The sequence below is a fragment of the Felis catus genome, chromosome B4 (genome assembly GCF_018350175.1).
Source record: "Felis catus isolate Fca126 chromosome B4, F.catus_Fca126_mat1.0, whole genome shotgun sequence".
Lineage (NCBI taxonomy): Eukaryota > Metazoa > Chordata > Mammalia > Carnivora > Felidae > Felis > Felis catus.
The window spans coordinates 40,923,683-40,944,457 of NC_058374.1; the positions used below are offsets into that span (position 1 = coordinate 40,923,683).

Consider the following 20,775-nt stretch of genomic DNA (forward strand, 5'->3'; position numbering starts at 1 on the left):
ACTGTTACCATGGCAGCCAGGGAGGCGATTACTGTGTCTTTATCTACCACTGCTGAGCCAACTCTTAACACATTCTGGAGTCGGTCACAAATATTTGTGGCCAGAAGGGACCTCAGATGGGCCTGATGTCTGGGCCTGTTGGGAGATGCTCCCAAGAAATCGGTCTTCACCACCCAGCCTTTGCAGGAAACACTTGGGAACTCGCTGGGGTTGTTTACACCAGCTGTTTGCACCTGGTGAGCAAGGCGGTAGTCATAGGCTCCTCAGCAATCAGGAGATCTGAGGCAAGAAGCCAGACGGGTATTAAAGCCAGCGTGAGAATGGCACAGGAAACCCCTAAGCCTGGCAGAATCCTCATTCCATTAGGTGGCCGTATTCACAACTTTTTGTCTCCATGCAGGCCTGGGGGACTCTGCAGTCATACCTCTGCCTGAAGGTGCACAGGTCACCCCTGCTGTGCATGACCACCTCGGTGAGTGGGTTAGTGTGCACACTCTTTGCCATTAAGGGCACTTTAAGTCTTCTGATAGGTTTGTTGCATCTTTCAGTGACTGTCCCATCAAGCCAACTTCACATTTACCTTATTCATCTCAATGTTTCTGCAAATCCTTTTGAAGGTAGGAAATAACAAATGCATACATGCTCGTGGTAGCTTCCACTGTGGCTTGCAGAATGCCTAGCCTATGGGCATTCCCCAGAAAAAAATTTTTTGAATGCATAAACGAAGACAGAGATAACTGCATCAGCAAACTCACAGATCTCCTGTGAGGCAGGTACTATGGGGGACATAAAAGGAAATGTAAGACCAAGGAGCTGTTCTCCAAGGCTTTGTAGCCTGGCTGGAGCCAGCAGCAGAGACCCTTGCTGTCCATGGAGTGTCCACACACTTCTACACATCTTCCCACTGCTTCACAATTAGGCTGCTTCCAGCCAGTGTGCTGTGAGCAGAAGTGAGAGATGGTGTGTTTCACAGCCTCCCTGGTGTCCATGTGGCCTCCATCAGTCTGGGTCCAGAGTCCCTGCCCTGCTGCACTGGACATGGAGCGTGAGCAAGAACAAGTAAACAACTCCAAATTATGCACCTGAGATTTTAAGATAGATTTATCACCCTAGCAGAGTCTCGTCTACCCTAAGACCGGGAAATCCACACACAAGGGCCTCGAATGCTAGTTTATATCTGACCCAAGGGCAAACGGAAGTTGTCTGTGGGGGGATGGAGTAGTGCTCCCCTCCCCCAGCCCAAGGAGAAAGTTTGAAAAGACTGACTGGGTGGGGATTTCCAAGCAGGAGGCCCATAGACAGAGGCTAAAGACAAGGGCATAGTCCTTAGGCTGTGACAACAGTCCCCACAGAGGTGATGATCAGTGGACAGGAAGGAGGGAAATAATGAAGGAAAGATCAATAAAACTGGTTCCAGAAAAGCTCCCTGTTTGCCCAATGCCACATATCTGGGGATGGGAGGGAGAAGGAGTCAGGCCGAGAACTCAAAGGTTCCTTCCACCGGGCTCCCGAATTCAGTGGCCCTTCCACTATACAAAAACACCTGTCTGACCCTCTGAGAACATCCAGTCCAAGGCAGACAAGAGCAGCAACCTAGGACGAGGCCCACATGGGTTCCTGCATGGAGACCCAATACACCACTTTGGTGCAGACAGTAAGAAACTCACACCGACAGAGCGCAAAAGGTATTTGCAGTTCAGAGGGACAATCTGAGTTTGAGCCTTAGTAAAATGAGGATATAATACTCTCCTTGCTGACCACACACAGTTTCTGTGAGGATGAAATGGGATAACAGAACTCTTTTAAGTTGAAAGTCGCTTTATGAGTATCGCTATCACAAAGAACAAAAGGTACTTGCCAGGATTTCATCTCCTTTCCAGAGCACAGACTTCCTTACCAGCCACTGGTTGCACAGCGTGGGGGAGCCTGAACTTTTTGGGTGAGGGAGAAAGCACTGTTAGGAACAGTGGATGTAGCTTCACAGTGTGGATGGTGTTTTATGGCCCAATGCAAAGAGAATTTGCCCTGCGTTGTAGACAGGAGGTGCTCACTAAACCCTTGTCAGTGAGGTTCTGACTGTTGACCACGCTCTATCTTCTAGCCCTACCACTCTCTAGAGCCATGGAACACAAGTGAAACAAAGTAATGCAAATGGAGAGCAGGAAGACATTTCTGCACCATCGCCGATTTCCTGTTCCTCTCTTCCCTACTTCCTGCCCACACACTCAATCTCCTTTACATTAGGCCTTCCTGCCTCTCTCTTCTCTGTGGCATCCTATGTCCCTGCCAGGATAGTTCTGCAAACATACAGCTCCAATCATGTCGCATTCTTCAGAAAGTCCCCCAGTGGTGTGGGGCCAGAGCCACTGAGGGGGATGGGGGACGTTTCTTTCCACTCCTGATGCTTCCCCGATGTGGAAGGAGTGTGCTTATTTGTAATGCCCTAACTTGTCTCCCCCACCTCATCCTTTACCCTCTTGAGGGACAGAAGCTTATCTCATTAGTCAGCCTGGAGGGTGACACCAGCATGCCTCATCTGTCCACCCCCTCTGCCCTTCCTCTGGGGAGAAAAGGGTCTATGCCCTGCCCCTCCATGTCCTAAGACTTGCCTGGCTTCCCTGCCCTCCGTTGCTGGCCACTGGGAGGGATGTCTGTCTGTAATCCTGTATTAGGAAGTCTATCTGGCTCTCCTGCTAAGCTGTTTCCTCCCATGTAGCCTATTTTAGCTTTAAAAGTGAAGTCTTGACTTTTGCCTACATCTTACTTTTTAGCATATTCAATGATTAGGGCTGAAAGACAGGTACTTTTTATTAGATGACTCTTCAAACTCCAGCAAACACTTTCCCATGTCTATGAAAATTAGCAGCATCCTTGGCCTGGCATCCAAGGTCTTCTACAGAAAAATCAGGTCTGGGTCAATGCTCTGGGCCTAGTTTCTCACTCCGCTATGCCCTGGACATGCTGCAGACCCTAGAAGAACCACCACACTGGACTCCCCTAGCATCCTGGACATGCTTCGTGTTTCCTTCTTCCGTACGCTGAGCTCTCTGCCCCCTCAGCTCCCCTGGCACCAAAGTTGTGCCCATTGTACAAGCCTAGCCCCTGTGCACGCCCCCCCCCCCACCCCGGGGCCTTTTCTGACCCTGAAGGGTCTGATTTCTCCCTTCACTGCCAGATTTCTTATCCTGTTTCCTCTGCCAGGAACCTCTTCTCCTCCTGCCCGCTTCCCCCTCCCTCTGCACCTGAGCAATCCAACTTGATGCCCTTATACCTCAGAAGCCCCCTCAGGATGCTCCCCCTAAGTGCTTCTATAGAATCTCACATACCACTAAACACCCTGAAGCAACATTCTCTGCTGACTTTTCTCCAGAAACCTATGAAGGAACACGGACGGGTAACACTTATTAATGTGCACATGCCTAAAGAGAGCAGAACCTCCATTCCAGATGGTACCTTGGCTACATCCACATGGAGACCAAAAGTCAATGTCCACTGTGAGTAGAGGCCAAGCCAGGGAAAGGCACTGAAAGAATCCCTTTAACTGGAATTAGTGAAACCTTTCTGGAATGTTCTGATCCTCCAGGGAAGGCTCTCTTGACAAGGGGGTTATCCTATCAAGTGTCTAGCTTTTAACTAGTCAGTGAATTAAAGACATCTAATCATTAGTTCAATTTTTCTGAGGATAGTCAGAAGCTGACAGCCCTAGTCCCCAGATTCCACCAGGGAAAGGGGTGCATGCCCCAAGGCCACCCAGGATAAGTACCATGAGGAAAGGGTCTCAGTTCTCAGCTCTCCCCTGTCTAATAAGCGCAAATGCCAAAAAATGGTGCTCAGGCAACAGCAGGTTGTGGCTCAAATGACACGTCTGAATACTGAGGCCACCGCATTTTTCTCACTGGCTTGAAGCTTGGGAAGTCTGATATGCCTCTTTGAAGTCTGCTCAGTGTGTGGGGAATGTGTGGATTTTCTGGGGCCTCAGCAATATGGGGATAGATGAGACCCTCCAGGGCTCAAGTATCAAGAGCTTTCTCCACTCTGTAAACACTCCTGGGAAAATGAGGAAAGGCTAAAACTCTGTAATTTGTAACAGGAAGTGTTGAATCCATCTTGCTTCTAGGTTAGGCTAAAAAGAATAGGTCCCATGAATGATTCTTTGGGGACAATGAGGCAATCAACTTGGGCTGGAAGACTACTGATAGAGAATGCCCTAAGGAGGATTTCTCGCTGAGGGGAGGCCCCTGGCAGGCCCTGCAAGTACATAACTTCAGTACTTCCTCATTTCTCCAACCGAAATGCACTCTACAAAGCATTTCGTTCCTGTTCCTTTTTTCGTTTTCAGTCACCACCACCAAAAACCTCGCATGTGTTGAGCCGACTTCGTTCAAGGGGGCCTAGGGCAGACATGGGATTTGGTGACACAGTACCGATTTTGGTGAGCCATGTGGCCACAGCACCATAGATCTCGTCCAGGATGAGGATGACCACGAGGTTGATGATGACTGCTGTGGCTGTCACTGTCACCCGGACATTGGAGCGTGTAGCCTTGTTGAGAGACAGGGCTGCTGCAGTTGTTATGCGATACACGATGACCCCAAAGACGATGGAGAATGTCAGGGCAATCTGTTTGAGAGACAGGGAGAGTTACGGCTCAGCAGACAAGTACTGGGCAGCTATTATTTGGTCGGCCTACAGTCCTCTTCGCTACGTCAGGTACTATTAATCTGGAGTCCACCAGTAGGCAACAAGGGGGCGGCACACCCTCTAAACTCTCGTGCAAATTCTATGGAGGGGTGCACTGTCCATGGAGACTGTCTTCCATTTACGAAATGCCAAATGGTCTCTAATACATACAAACCCCTAAGGATGAAAACACTGGACGCTGAGGTGCGTACAACACACGTGATGTTATTTCTTTCATTGGGGGTTTCCAGTTGACCACAGAGGAGAGCTGAACTCTTACAGTGAATGATACCTGAGAGGTACTGCATGCTCTGTGTAGGGGCTGATAGTACAGAGGAACAAGCAGATCAGGGGAATAATGGGATGTAAACTGGGCTCTCGGTGAAAGGAAACAGGGAGCCGTGGAAGGTGTCTGAGCTGAGAAGCGGTGAGTCAGCTTCATGCGGTGTGTGTGGGAAAGCTGCCCAAAGAAGAATAAAGAGAGATAAACCAGGCATGAGATTTGTAGACTCTTGGTCCTCAGGGTGAACAAAATATCACTGTAAGATTTCTCTGCCAGGCAACTGTAATAGAGGACTCGGATTTCTCCTTTGGTGCAGAAATCTCCGGCTGTTAGGCTGAAAGGAAAGCTTACCAGTCGCTTGACCTCCAAGGGCCCCCCATTTCCTCTTTCTAGAACCTAAGAATAATAACTCACTCTCCCAGACCAGGCCCTCTCCTCTCCCATCAGAGCCAGGGAGGACCATTTCCATGAAGCAGAAGGATGTCAGGGGAAGAAAGTGCCCTGCATAAGCTCTCAGGGCAGAGGAAGGAGATTGAACGTCTAGGTGTGTAACCTGCGCAGAGCAAAACTCTAATTTGCGTCAGTCAAGTGAAGTCTTCTTAGAATTCTTTCTGCACAGAAGGCTGTTCAGGTAGTATTTCCTCTGGGATCAGGGGATGGTGGGGGGCAGGAGGGGGGTGGTTGGCGCTGGCTGGGGACAGCAAAGATTCCCTCTGAAAATACAAAGTATCTTGGACTACACGTTCCCTCCCTAGAAAGGAGGGGAGGAGAGAGGGGGTAGCAGGGGTGGGGGGGGGGCGCTCTGGTTCAAGCAATGCTTTGCAAGCTGTGTATGACACCGGTGGGCGAATGGGGAATGGGTTCCAGATGTGTCAAGGTATGAACGACTTCAGGCCTCTGGGGGGCATCTGGGGGTGCCGGAGCTGGGGGTGTGCTGGTGGCAGCCTCAGCTGTTTATCCCCGCACGTTGTACAAATATCAGCATTTGCCCTGTGGGCCACAGTGTGAAAAAGGAGGCCTCCCTAAGGCAGGCAGGATGGCAACGTTCTCTGGGTAGAGGGCGTGTGTGCGTGCATGTGCGCATGCACATGTGTGTATGTCAGGGTGGAGAAGAGGTTACATGGGAATGACACCGTGTGGGAGACCCTCATTAGAGGGAGTGGGAGCGGCAGAAGCCCCAGCCTCCAGGACGACGGAGGAATGGGCACCGTGTAAGTAGGAAAGGCTGGACATGACATCACCACTCTCCAACAATGTAGACATTTTCACTTCCTGTTCCTCCGGACTGTCACTGCCAGACAGTAAGGGCCTGGAAAACGTGGTGTGAGATTCTTTTCCCCCGAAATCACTTTTGCAGCAAAAGGCCAGTGATGGAAGTATTGATGAGGCGGGGGAGGCCAGGGCATCAAAGAGTGAGTGTGTGTGAGCGTTCTGGAGGATTCTGGGGGAATGACTGGGGGGAAAACAATGGCAAAAACATCCTTTGCTTTGGGTCCTGGGGGTGGGGCATGGAGGAATGAGGGGGAAGGAGATTGGCTTCTATTCTTCTCCAAGAGGCCCAGCTGCTAAACTGGGGAAGGAAGAAAATTCTTTATTGCTACCCAGAGTGTGATCCATGGACCTGCTGCATGGGCCAGGAGCTTGGTCAACATGCAGCATCTCCAGAACAGCTCCAGATCCAGTGGCTCAGGATCTGCACTTGAACAAGACTCCTATCCAAGTTCTAGAGGCACTGCTCTACTCACTTGTCCCAGCCTCCTGTCCTCCTGGGCCCTACCTCCAACACACCCCTCCCCAGCCCTCTGGTGCTGTTCTGTGCAATCCCAGATTCTCAGCTCCTGATTTTCCCTTCCACTACAGCAACCAGGTCTGAAGCTGTCCTTCAGTGTCCCTGCAGGCTCCTCAGGACTCCTCAAGCTAGATGAGCCTGGAGGACACCAGCCCAGTCCTGTGACCAGTTTGCAGATGAGGAAACAGGCATGAAAAGTGAAGTGATTTGCTCAAGGTCACAAGGCGTGGCCTACAACCCTAGCCTCTGGGATCCTGATGGGAGTTAAAGGATATTAGCATTCAGGGGCCATCCACGTCCAGCCTCTAATTTCATATATAAGGAAACTGAGGCCCAAGAAGCAGCAATGTGATCGGTCCAGGGTCTGGACAGCTCCTGGCAAAGCTGGGATGCTAATGGCGGTGCCCTCTCGATTGCGTTATTCAGTACACACCTTCCTGAGCACTTATCCTTACAACAATCATGTAAAACATGCCTTTTGTGGATGCCATTTACTGACTGTCCAGGATCTGAACCCTGCTCTGTGGCTCCCACGTCTACAATCTCATCCTATCCTGATGTTAGAAAGTAGGTCCTCTAGTAGTACTAAATCCAGCACTGTTTTCACCATTGTGGCTACAGTGTTGATGTTGTTTAGTAAATTCAGGAAATATGTGCTGGGGATATTTCATGTTATGAGCAGTCTCCCCCCAAATAGGCCAAAAGTGGGGACTTGTCTTGGACTGCATTCTGTGCCTCACGCCCTTTCACAGCGGTGCCTTACTGCAGAACCTACTTGGTAAAGATTTGCTGGTCCCTGGCTCTAGCACCCTAGCTCTCCAGAACATGGGAACATCACCATGGTCCCCATTGTTTTTGGTGTTCTGATCCCATAGCTTTACTTGTGGACACAGCCAAACTGCAACAGAACCCAGGCTATGGAGTCCAGAGTCCTATTTAATGCTATGAGAGACAGGAAGGAGAGACGGTCTGGTCCCCACGCTCCAGGTCTTACATCCACAATCATGGTGGAGAAAACCACTGCACACGTACAAGGATGAGCCTAACAGCAGGCGGACAGAGTACGGGCTCAGTTCATGAGCTTCATATGTGCTGAGCAGAGCACAGGGGGATTAGTCAGAGAAAATCCCACAGAAGTAGCTTTGGGACAGTTTCCTACGAGAAAGGTTTGGAGAGAAGAATACAAAAAAAAAAAAAAAAAAAAAAAGAGCAAGTAGAAACAGATAAGTCAGAAGCAATCTTGGCTGAACCAGTGGGAGAAGAGCCAGTCTGAGGCAGGGCACATAATAGTAGCTCAATTTTAAAACCCACACACACTATCGACTTTATCATTGACGTAATAGGTCTCTGGCAACTTATTAATGATTAATTACCTTACTTTCTCATTCAGTCACTCATAAAATATGTCTTGAGTACCTTCTACATGCCAGTCACCATTCTAAGTGTCAGGGATATAGTAGTGGGCAGACTGCCCAGGAGTGTCTGCCCTCGTGGCACTGATCTTCTAGTGGGGAAAGACAGACAACAAACCACTAAAATGCATCAAACAGAGAGTATATCTGGTTAGGAAAGGCATGGGTGAGGAGGTGATATTTCAGGAAGGCCCTAAAGAGGGAAATCGGAGGGAAGGGGCTGTCAGGCAGAGGGTGGCCAAAGGAGAATAAAAGGGGGAGGTGGGTGTGGAGGAGGGCCATTCCTGTGGCACAAGGATGCGGGCTTCTACATCTCATGAGATGCAGGGCCTTAAGAGAGTTTTGAGCAGAGAAGTGACATGATTTGATCCAGATTTAAAAAAGATCAGTAAGCTGATGATTTTTTTTTTTAAAGTAGGCTCTACACCCACCATGGGGTTTGAACTCACGATCCTAAGATCAAGAGTCGCATGCTCTATCAGCTGAGCCAGCGAACAACCTCAGCAGGCTGACTAATCTGGAGGGGCACAATTGGGAGGCCACCACAATAAGGCAGGTGACGGAGGAGGGTTTCTGGGGGCTGGTCCCCAACACACAAGTGGAAGTAAATGACTGCCTTGGGCATGGAAGGAAAGCTCAGGCACCTAGCTCTAGAGCCAGGACACTGCTTCTGATAATCCCCTCCCACATAAAAAGAAAACAAAAGACCTTTAATTCAAAAAGGAAAAACACTGTTGTAGCTCAACACATTGGGTTGGAAAAGAAAGAGAAAATTCACCTTGTCCCACGCTGGCCTCTGTCACAGCTGGGGAAGGGGAACACAGCAGCGGGGCACTGCCTTATTCTCAACCATCCCATGAAAAATATCCCCAGCTGATCTGGCAGACTGGCATCCCTGAAACCCTCCCCACAGCCGTGGTCCTGACCTCTCCTGCCAACGTTTAGTCACAGGGGGTGGAGGACACAAGGACGTTCAGTGCTCACATGTGTTGCAGTATGTGCCTTTGGCTTTACCCTAATTCCATAACCAAACCCCACTTTTTTAGAAACATCACCCTGCCCCTTTATGTGCCACTCCACACCTTGTTCTAGGGCTGTGCCAAGCCCTTTTCTTTAGAAGACAGAGTTGTTTTTTTTTCAATGAAAAAAAAATAAGGAAAAGTTAGCATAAAATAAAGATTTTTAAAAATCTAATAGGTATGAGACTATGTAATTTATTGTCCAACCCATAATACTTTTGAAAGTAAGAAGGAGTGCTATTGATCTTTATTTCTGTCAACCCAAGCACGCCTGACTGTAAAGGGGTGATCTTTAAAGGGGTCCTTCCCTATTTCTACCACTCTCCTCCTAGCTCCTGTTCACGTAGTCCAGTTCTGGGCACTGGCTGATGACAGGTGGGGGACCCCAGGCATAGAGAGATGCAACAATTAGTTCTCGGTTGCAATATTGAATCTCCCATTTGTATCGAGATGTGGAGTCAGTCGGGTGGGGTTGGGAAAAGGAAGATCAAAGATATAATTATATATTACTTCCAAACAACACAGAAAAAACTCCACACCAGTTAGGAGGTCTCCATGGAATTAAAAAAAAAATTAGAACTTTGGGGAGATGCCCCACCATTGAGCCAGTTTTCAGTACCGGCAAACCTCAAGAGTGTTGCGGGTTTGGTTCTAGACCACCGCGATAAAGCAAGTTATTATGGTGAAGAAAGTCAAATGAATTGTTTGGCTTCCCAGTACATATAAAAGTTATGTTTGTACTATACTGTAATCTATTAAGTGTGCGGTAGCATTATGTCTAAAAAAAAAACCCATCATACATACTCTGATTAACAAATATTTTCCTGCTAAAAAGTGCTAACCATCCGAGCTTTCAGTCAGTTGTAATCACTGATCACAGATCACCGTAACAAATATAATAATAATGAAAAGGTTTGAAACAATGCAAGAATTGCCAAGCTATGACATAGAGACCAGAAGTGAACAAACGCTTTGGGAAAATGGTGCCAAGAGATTTGTTCAAAGCAGGCTGCCACAAACCTTCAATCTATAAAAAATGTAACACCTGCAAAGCGCAATAAAGCACAATAAAACGAAGGTATGCCTTCGTTTGTCCGTGGTGGTGAGGTAACCTGTTTGTTGTTGACAGTGATGCTGATGATACCAGTTCCTCTCTCAGACAGTAGACAAGCTTCTTGCCTGACTGATCACTGGCATATGACATAATTGATTGCCCTCCCCTTGCAATACTTTCTTGGTTTCCACAACTCCCTACAATCCTTTGGCTGTTACTTTTAATCTTGTCTTTTGGATCCTCCTCATGCTCCCAAACTTGAACATGGCAGTGTCTTGGGACTCAACCCTAGGATTTTCCTCTATTGACCCTCAGCCTCCTGGTAATCTCATACAATTCCATGGCTGTAAATACCACCAGTAACCATCTGATTAGGAGTCCTCTGAACTGCAAATTTATATCCATTATGAAGGCAACTCCAGAATTCCTCCCTATCCCAGTAAGGGATAACTCCAGCTTTTTTGATTGCTCAGGATAAGAACCTTAAAGTCATCGTGGACTTCCCTCTGTTTTGCATCCTACGATGAAATTCTTGTGGATTCACCTTTTCTCCAAGTATAAGCAGTGCCACTTGCATGGCTCTGATTCTTGGCTTTCTGTTTTTTCCACTGGTCTAATTATATCCTGGCAACAATGCCACACCATCGTATTTATTACTGTTTTATAATAAGTGTTCATTTGGTATATTCTTAGCCTTTGTCCTTCCATATAAATTGTCAGGGAGAAAATAAAAAGACCTAACACTGTTATGGTTCCATTAATGGCCACCCAACTTATATGCTATTATTACTGTGTACACTGTAATTCTACCTTATTTACTTTTATTTTAATGTTTATTTATTTTTCAGAAAGACAGAAAGACAGAGTGCAAGCTGGGGAGGGGCAGAGAGAGGGAGACACAGAATCTGAAGCAGGTTCCAGGCTCTGAGCTTTCAGCACAGAGCCTAATGTGGGGCTCGAACTCATGAACCATGAGATCATGACCTGAGCTGAAGTCAGACGCTTAACTGACTGAGCCACCCAGGCACCCCGATTCTACCTTATTTTTAACCCTATGAGACACCATCATTATTGTTTTCACAGCCAAGGTATGCATAGGCTTTCCCACATATTTACCACTTTGTTCTTCACTTCTTAAAACTATAATTCTCCATATGGGATCACATCTGAAGTACATTCTTAGGATTACCTTTAGTGAAAGATTCAGTTGGTGGCAAACCTCAGTTTTTGTTTCGCTATAAATATCTTTATCCTAATACTTCTATATTGTATTTCTCCTGGGTATAGAATTCTGGATTATCAAGTGTTTTCTTTTCAGCACAGGAAGACAGTATGTCAGTATATTCTGACTTCCAACTGCTATGTGAAATCAATGACTAATTGGACAGTCTCTTCATTGAAGGTAATCTTGATTTCTGAACATATTTGAGATTTTTCTTGTGTCTTATATATTCTATGATTTCATTATGATGAATGTAAACGTAGATTTCTTTTTATTTTTCCTGCTTGAATTTCATTGGGATTCTTCATTTATTTATTTATTTTATATATATATAGAGAGAGAGAGAGCACAAGTGGGGGAGGGGCAGAGAGAGAAGGAGACACAGAATCCAAAGCAGGCTCCAGGATCGGAGCTGTCAGCACAGAGCCCGATGTGGGGCTCGAACTCACAAACCATGAGATCAAGACCTGAGCTAAAGTCAGACGCTTAACTGACTGAGCCACACTGGGATTCTTCCATCTCCAAATTGGAATTCTGTTAGCAGAATTAGCCAATTAGGTGACCATCGGTTAGTGTATCTTGTTCATTACTATTCTCGCTCCTTTTGCAGTAGTGCAATTAAATACATGTTAAATTTTCTCAGTCTGTTTCCAAATCTATTAATTTCTCTTTTGAATTCTCAATCTTTTGTCTCCCTATGCTGCATTATGGATAATTTTTTCTAACCTGTGCTGTAGTTCACAAATTATCTCTTCAGCTATGTCTAATTTGTTGTTAATCCCATCCATGGTGTATATATGTAATATTATGTTTATGTACATGTATATACTCCTGCTCATATTCATATCACATATGTTCATTATTAAATATTATATATTCATATTTATCAATATATATTCATTTCTAGAAGATCATTGGCTGCTTTTCAAATCCTTAGGTCATTTTTACAATAGTTCCTTATTTTTGGCAGATATTTTCAAACTGGCTGTCTTAACCTGTGACCTTTAGTCTTTTCTGTCTATCCCCACTGGTTCTCTCTCAGAGTGCTTCAGCTTCTTGCGCAATTGATTGTTTTTAACTGTGTTCTCTTTTTGGTCCTGGAAAAATTCTTCTGGGGGATTTTTTGAGGACTGGTGTAAATATGCCTTCCTACAGAGAATCTGTGTTGGCTTCTGCCAGGCACCTGGAAGGGCTGCCTGTCCTGGACCAAGTTTACAGCCCCAGGTTCCCTGGGTCTCTCAAGTGACAAACTATGCTGTAAGCCCACGATGAGGATCATCCGTGACCACTTCTCAGAGACAAGGTTTTGTTCCTCTTTTCTCCCTGTTCTACTTAGAACCAGAGCAGTGTTCTCTACAGTCGCACGAGTCGGGAGGGGGTGGGTTTAGTTCTATTTCACATTTATTCTGAGAGTGTGGTTCCTTGTGGAGTTCCAGTTTAACTTGGTGAGAACTTCCTGTTAGCATCCCCACTTTGAGTGAGCCATATCCTCTGATTTCTATCCTCCTTGCCCCATAAAACCACCAAAACCAAAGCCCAAGTTTGTCTACATGGGAAAATGTCCTCAAAGTAAAAGCAGTATTAATGCCCAGGTATTTGTTTCTTGGTTCTCAGTTTCCCCTAGATGGATTAATATTAGGAATAGCCTGGTATTGGGGTGCCTGGCTGGCTCAGTCAGTTAGGCGTCCAACTGGTTCAGGTCATGATCTCATGGTTCACAAGTTCAAGCCCCGCATCGGGCTCTGTGCTGACAGCTCAGGGCCTAGAGCCTACTTCAGATTCTGTGTCTCAATATCTCTCTGCCCCTCCCCTGCTCACACACTCGCTCTCTCTCAAAAAAAAATAAATAAATAAACATTAAAAATTAAAAAACAAAGGAATCGCCTAGTATTCTTTACTAACCTATCAGCCCCCCAAGCCTTTAGGAAGAATGAAAAAATACATTCATCCAGTATTTTTTGTTATTTTCAGCAAGATGGGGTGCTACTAATATCCTAACCTACCTCTACTGGAGATAGAAGTCTATTTTACTTATCAATTTTCTTATTTATGTATGTATTTGCCATCTGTAAACTCCTTAAAGGAGGGATTATTTTATTTTCTACTCTATCCCCAGTGCCTAAGAACAGTGTCAAGCACATAGATGGCACCCATTAAATATATTTTAATAGTGTTTTATAAAGATTTTACTTTAAGTAATCTCTGCACGCAACGTGGGGCTCGAACTCACAACCCCAAGATCAAGAGTCGCACACTCCACCAACTGAGCCAGCCAGGTGCCTCCCCCACCTGCCCCGTTAAACATTTTTTGAATGAATGAATAAACTTGGAGATGACAATATGCATATTGTGGGAGGCTCTGAAATGCTAAACTAAACTTTGTATCATTCCTGTGTAACACCCTGCAACTTGCCACATATTCTTGAATAAATTCTATATGCCTTGCTCTTGTTAAGGTAACAGATGCAGACTTCTAAGTCTTGGCGAGGCACCCATCACCTCTGTACTTCAGAGGATCTGGACATCAACTCTGTACTGCTCTGTGAAATGAGGAGCAGGAATAGGTGGTGTCTAGGGTCCCTTCTCTTTTTCAATCTCTGAGATTAAGACATGGCTCCTGTCCCCAGCGATCACAGTGACCATAATAATGGCAATAATAATCTCAGATCAGGGCCAGAGTTGCCAGAGTCACCAGAAAATAATTATGATTTCAGTCCCAGAATAAGCAATCCCTCCCCAACCCCACAACTAATGCTTAGAAATGCTTAGAAATGCTCTAAGGACCCAACTCTCCTTTGTAAAACGGAAGTTCCAGTCTTGAACACTAGAAGGAATGTACACAGAAAGGGGGGGCAGGTGTCTCAGTAACCTGAGCTGAGCCCTTCTGAGCTTCACCTTCCTGAGGTCTTCTTGCTCCACTCACATCCTGGCTCCCAAGAATGACCAGCTACGACTTTTCTGATCTGACTTGAGCCTGAATCACAGACCTATTCCTGATCTTTGCTGACATAGCTGAGACCATCTGGGTCTTCTGAAAAGGTTCTTCCAAACTCTAAGGGAGAACATAGGGAAGTAAACATGGCAAGGCTGAAGAATCAGGCTCACGGAGCCAAAGCTGGCTGTCTTCCGTGGTTTCCAGGCTCTGTTCTCTTCCACAAACCATCAGGGAGAGCTAGCCAGCCCACAGCCCCAACAGGCTGCCACAATTCTGCAGCCATCTTACCTGGATTACTTCTTCCAAGGTCTTGGTCTGTCTCAATGCGGAAGGCACCACATCACAACCCACCCCCGGAAGTTCCAATTTCAAATACCTGGGCTCAAGGCTGGGAAGACAGAGCCCCCTTCTGTAGCCACTGAAGGCCACATCCCAGGTCCAAGGGAATCACCTTTCCCTCTTCAGATGGCGGGTAGTGGCCTCGCTATCAGGTAAGATCTTCCCTGTTTAGACAGGACTGTGGCTTCATCTTTACTAGTCCTCGTTATCCCCACAGCATACTAGAATAACCCACCCATAGCATTTGCTCTACAGGATCTACATGCGTAAGTTACAGGCAGGTGTTCCATCAAGGAAATTACCATGAACAAGATGGAGGCGAAGTTCATCAAGTAACCTGGGAAACGATCTTTCCAGGTCAGCTTATCTTCATCATCCTGTGGAAACAGGAGAGTACAATCAGAAGGCACAAACAGATATATCGATTTTCTTTCAAATTTGCACCAATTTGCATATCCTTAATCATTCATTACTCTAGATAGGTGTGTTCCTAGTCTCTGATAGCCACAACAGCCCTCCTAATTCTGTGATCTCTACATAGCCTGGAAAAACCAAGGCGAAATGAGGACAAGATTTGATCCTTGCCTCAAACTGAGCTGACATTTTAGTTATCAGCTGTGTGATCTCAGACACAAGTCTTGACGTTTCTGACTCGCTATTTCTTCATCTGTAAAATGGGCGCGGTCATGACACCCATTCTGCCTAATGCACAGGATGGTTTTATTTACTTTGTTTCATTTCAATAAAGAGAAATATGTGAATGTAATAAAGCAACGGACAGATGACAGACAGAACCCAACCCAAAGAGCAGCATCCCCAAATAAATCATTCTTTAAATAAAACATCAACCATTCACTGTAGATCCTAGTAAGTGTACAAATTACCCACAACTGCCGTTCTTCAAAGAACCTGCACGTGTGATCGTTTGTTTCCTCCGAAAGGACTATGTTCTGCCCCCGGTCACAAAAGCAAACATTTTGAGGCAGAGGTTGGGCTGATGCCTTGCAGTCAATCTGTCTGCGAACCCCACCTTTCCTTCTCAGACTGGGTCCAGTTCACCCAGGCCACTCTCCTGACCACAGTCATCCACCTTGGACAAACTCTGGGGGCCCGCATTGGCAGGGCGACGCCAGCAAGGTATGGATGTAAGACATCTCTATCAATTAGCTGCCACTTAACTGCTGCCCGGGCACTTGATTTCTCCAAGCTGCCGTTCTATAAGATTAGAATTGGTGCAGTGTCCTGCCTACTACCAAGGTTGTGGGGAAAACCCTCTAAAGCCACATTGGTGAAGATGCCTTGGAACAGCAAAGCACTCCATGCTGGTGAGGCAGGAGTCCCCCTGCGTCTCTGCAATGTGTCTGAGTCAAACTCAGCAAGTGAACGGTCCAGGGCCTCCTGCTCTATTTTCTCTTCCCTCCTCCCTCTTATTTCAGAACACACCTGCTTTGACTCTAGCAACAGTGCCATCTAGCCTGTGAGAGCTTGTACTGTAGGCTAAGGGCCCTCCTGGCCTAAAAGACTTCTTTCTAAAGACAAGTGGGCGCCCACCGTGTGCAGACCCTAGTGCCAGGCGTGGTGGGAAGACAGAAGAAAGTAGATATGATCACTGCCCTGGGAGGCTCACAGTCAGATGACACAGAAGGGACACCCACACCAAAAAGCTTCAGGAAGCACTTGCCATTTGGGAGAGAGGGTTATCTGAGGAGTGAGGCTGTGGGCAACTTGAAAAAGGAATGGTGTGTGTCTTCCTCACGGCACATTGAAACTGAGCACAGGGCTGAGCTGGCTTAATAAATGGGGGTGGAAGTGAGGGTTAGGGCAGAAGCCATTCAGTGATTAGCACAGTCATTCCCAGATGACATAAGTAAGTGACACTCATATTTCATAGATGGCATGATACAATCCAGGCTCTAGACACCGAGCCCAGCAGACTTTCCATCACACAGTGAGAACAGGTAACTAACTACCCGTCAGACCATTCTGAACAGGTGGGAGCTTGTAAACTTACTCCTATTAGGACTGGAACAAGACGCGTTCATATTCTAAATTAGGCCAACATTAAGAGGCAGTTAGCATTCCTTTACTTTTCTCCTTCAGTGTCAATTCTTAGTTTTACTCACACCAGTGATATTTGAGATTTTGATGAGGAAAAGTGAGGATAAGTAAGATAGTAATATCACACCAAATTACCATGCATCTTAGATTGATTAGCCAGCCTGTGGCAAGGGCCAAGCGGCATGCACCCACACACAGAGGTAAGAACTCTCAGCACCTCCCTCCTCTTTTAACAATGGAGATGACAACACTTGTCCCACCTAAGTGGCAGAGGCATTGTACAGATCAGGAGTGAATGCCTCATGAGAGCTTTGTAAGCTATAAGGCGGTAGCAGACAAAAGTAAGATCTCATCAGCTTTATGGTTATGTCAAAGGTATCAAAGGATTAGGAAGCACTTAGCTAATGTCCCCATTGTTAAGATACAAGGCTAGCTGTCTTCTGTGTTTGTTTCTTTGTCTCTGCTGTCTTGGGTCTTTGTCTCCAGGTTATGGCTCCTACTTCCAAGTCTCCAAATAGCAAACAGCTCAGCCGCAATATTCACTTGAAACCAACAAAGTGCCCTTTGGAAATGGGAGCACTGACAGTGTAGCAGGTGAGAATACTATGTAAACAAAATCCTTCCAGAGCAGTTTTGAAAAGCGGCCAATCATCCCTGAGTTGTATTTTCATTTTTAATTGAGGTATAATTTACATAGAGCAAAATTCCCCTCATTAGTGTGCAGTTCCATGAGTTGTGATGAACATACACTGCTGTGTAGCCACAAGCACAATGAGGACAAGGAATAATTACAATTCACTCAATACCCCCCCCCAAACCCCAGGTCCCTTTGGACTCCATCTCCCCGATCTCCAGCTCCTGGCATGACCTGCCATGTGTCCCTTTAATTTTTGCCTTTTCCAGAATGCCGTATAAGTAAACTAGAGAGTATGGAGCCTTTGGGCCTGACTTCCTTCACTCATCACATGGCAGCTGAGACTCATCCATGTGGCATTTCCAGAAGTCTGCTCCTTTTCATTGCTGAATAGTGTTTCATTGTATGGACGTGCCATAGTCCACCTACCCATCAGCAGCAGAGAGGTGTTTGGACTGTTTCCACCTTCTTATGATTATGAATAAAGTCATTGTAAGTACTGGTGTACTGGTTTTGGTGTGAGAATAGGTTCTCATTTCACTTAGGTAACTACCAAGTCATGGGCTTGCTAAGTCATAGGGTAAGTCTAGAAACGAGACTGAGAACAGTGATAACTGTATAAGACACCTTCTGTGAAGATGAAATGAGGTAACACATGGGAATTTGTATGGGTCCGTGCCTGGCACACAGCTAGAACCCAGTATTTGCTACCTAATATCATTACCATCATTATTATGGCTTCATCTACCATGGACCTTGGCCATGACTGGAACATATCAGGTTAAGTTTCCTTGTCAAAGTAGCAAAGGAACCCCAAGTCACTTTGGGCAATACTTCCTATAGCTCAGACCCAGGGACGACTCTTCCTGTTCCAGAGCTACACAACCATCCTGTGTGGCCTCATTCTGCCATTTTGGTGCCACTCTGCCCTCACACATAGCTGCTCAACGTTCCCTCTGCTGAGCGAGTGCTCAAGAACTCTCAAAAACCTCTACTTTAGAAACAGAGATCCCACCAACTTTACCATATTCTCTCTTTTTAGTTCTGTCTCCAAAAATAGTTCCTTCTCCAGGAACCCTTCATAGCCTGACCAGAGTAAGGCCAGCTTTTGAGTACATGTCCCTCCTTTCACTGAGCCTGAGCACCCCCACCCCCAACTGGTCTTGGTCCCCAGAGCCCCAGCACACACAGCCTCTTGGGCTGAGCCCAGTTCCTGCCCCTCAGCCCTGTGGACTTGCCCATGACTGATGCCCAGAGCCATCTAGAGACTCTAGAGATAAAGAAAGACTTTTAGGGACAGGGCCTCAATTGAGCAGGGAAGTCTTGGCAAAGGAGCATGAGGCAGTCACATGGCACAGCACCTAAGTCTACAGGCATGCCTGAAGCCCAGGGCTGAATGCAGTGTAATTTGTGGCTAAAATGGAAAACATTCTTTAATCCTCCCACTGCTTGGTTTACCCAGCAGACATAGAAAAACAGACTCTGGCTCCCTGTCTCCTGTCCTGAGGTCCAGCCTGCTTACTCTGCCCTCTTGGCTCCCCACACAGCTTGCTGCTTCACTTTCTCTTGTTTCTCAGCCTGCTGCCTTGGCCTTCCTGGGTTCCAATGCTGGGCTGAGATCTTCTCTCTCCCTGACCCTGGTCCCCACCATTCCACTGTGTGCTCTGCCCAGATTCAGAATGGAGACAGCCCCTCCCTACTCACTCTCTCAAGGGAACACTCTTCTACACTGACCCCCTGGCAGCCTCCTTGCCTGTAAAAGGAGGGAGTCTGGGCTGAAGCCATTAGCCCCTCCACTAGTACTATATGTGAGGCCTTAAGATATAACCTCAGCTATAACATCACACAAAGGCCTTAAGCCGAATGACCATGGACTTAGAATATGTCTAAACCCTGTGCCAGACTCCAAGGCTGACCTGATCTGGGGTCTGGCTCCTCTCGAACTTCATTTCTTACCATTTAATCCCTTGCTTACTCCATTTCAGCCCCTTGGTTTCCTTCTTGCTCACTGAACACCCCAGCTGGTTTCTACCCCAAGACTTTTGTCAGACTCCTCGCTGACCTCTTTACCCAGCTAGGCCCTCTGCTCACACTCCTGTTCTCAGTCCTAGCACCCCTCCCACCATGAGGTCTGTCCCAACGCTCCAGTCCATCCCCTGGCCCTTTCCATTCTCGATCACATCTCTTCACTGTCTGAAGTTATCTTGCTTGTTTATCTCCTCTCTGTCTCCCTCAGGAAAACAGAAGCTCCACGAGGACAGGCAGTTTCTGTGTCTAGTTCTGCACCGGATCTCCGGAGCTGTGGTCAGCCTGGCCCATGGAGTTCACGTGCAAGTAGGACTCAGTGGGTGAATATCAGCTTGCAAACAACAGCCTAGCTCATTCTGGTAGCGCTCTGTGCTTGCAAGGTTGGGACCAAGTATTTAATCTTGGAGTGCGACAAATTTAGTGCCACATTAAGAGGAGCCCACAAAACAATGCTGTGCCACTGCCTCGAGTTACACACCAGTGCCAAGACCTAAGGGGGAAATGCAAATGGTTCATGGTGACCTTTCAACATTTAAAAAAAACAGTCAAGCACGTGTCCCACGGGCACGTGCCACTGAGGACAGCTTTTCTCACGCTAAACAATACAGGGAAGAGTTTTAGCCTGTGACTGATAACCAGAGGTGTTCTGACCCATCTTCCTGCCTCCAGGCTAGGAGGCCACAAGCCATCCTGTGCTCATCAGGAAGATCTCTGTGACAGAGACCCTGCAGCCACACTTAGCTCCTCCTGGTTGTATCTTGTCCCTTTGGGTCACATATTATATCTTACTGTACCCTACAAGCTCCTAGCTTCAGTTTGGACCCTTTCCTGATGTTCTAGCCCACAGAAGACAGAACCGATCTGTAGAACATTTGCTTACAAACTGGAAGTTCTTCATGAAATCCCCCCTTATTCTTGCTTTCTTCAGGCTCCATACTCATCATTCTTATTTTTTTCTACCAAACACATATGGCTCTGCATTCCCGTCTGTATCTACTCCCTCTGTACCATGATGGCCCTATAGGTGGGTATCCACAGCTCACAGTCCTGGGGTGGGCAGGGGGCTGGGAAGTAGGTCCTGAGCCTTAGAAACTGGACAGGAGAGGGTTGGGGGCTCATCCCCCAGCAGATAGATGCTCAGGGCAAAGAGAAGATGGGCGGTGCTGCTATGCAGGGGTGAGGTTGGAATGGGACACCCACGGTGATGTCACTGGCTCCCACATTAGCTAATCATCACAACCACTTGGGGAGCGTTTGAAACTACACCAGTTCCTGGCCAGGCCCCAGATCTACTTAATCAGAATCTAAGGGGTGAAAGTATC

The 20,775-nt window shown here is 46.8% G+C and overlaps 1 protein-coding gene and 1 long non-coding RNA gene across 5 annotated transcripts in view; one reads left to right on the plus strand and one right to left on the minus strand.

Moving 5' to 3' along the window:
- ANO2 (anoctamin 2) overlaps positions 1 to 20,775 on the minus strand; it is a 341,730-nt gene that overhangs the window by 57,194 nt on the left and 263,761 nt on the right. For all 4 annotated transcript variants that reach the window (XM_045061286.1, XM_019834398.3, XM_019834399.3 and 1 more), the window contains 2 exons: positions 15,036 to 15,110; positions 4,425 to 4,620 (listed from right to left, as the gene is read on the minus strand). In XM_045061286.1, coding sequence (XP_044917221.1) covers positions 4,425 to 4,620; positions 15,036 to 15,110 — 271 coding nt within the window. The remainder of the gene's footprint in view (positions 1 to 4,424; positions 4,621 to 15,035; positions 15,111 to 20,775) is intronic.
- LOC109501435 lies at positions 5,408 to 14,959 on the plus strand. Its single transcript, XR_002159483.2, has 3 exons — positions 5,408 to 5,594; positions 11,556 to 11,639; positions 14,702 to 14,959. It is a non-coding gene; the product is annotated as an uncharacterized LOC109501435 (long non-coding RNA).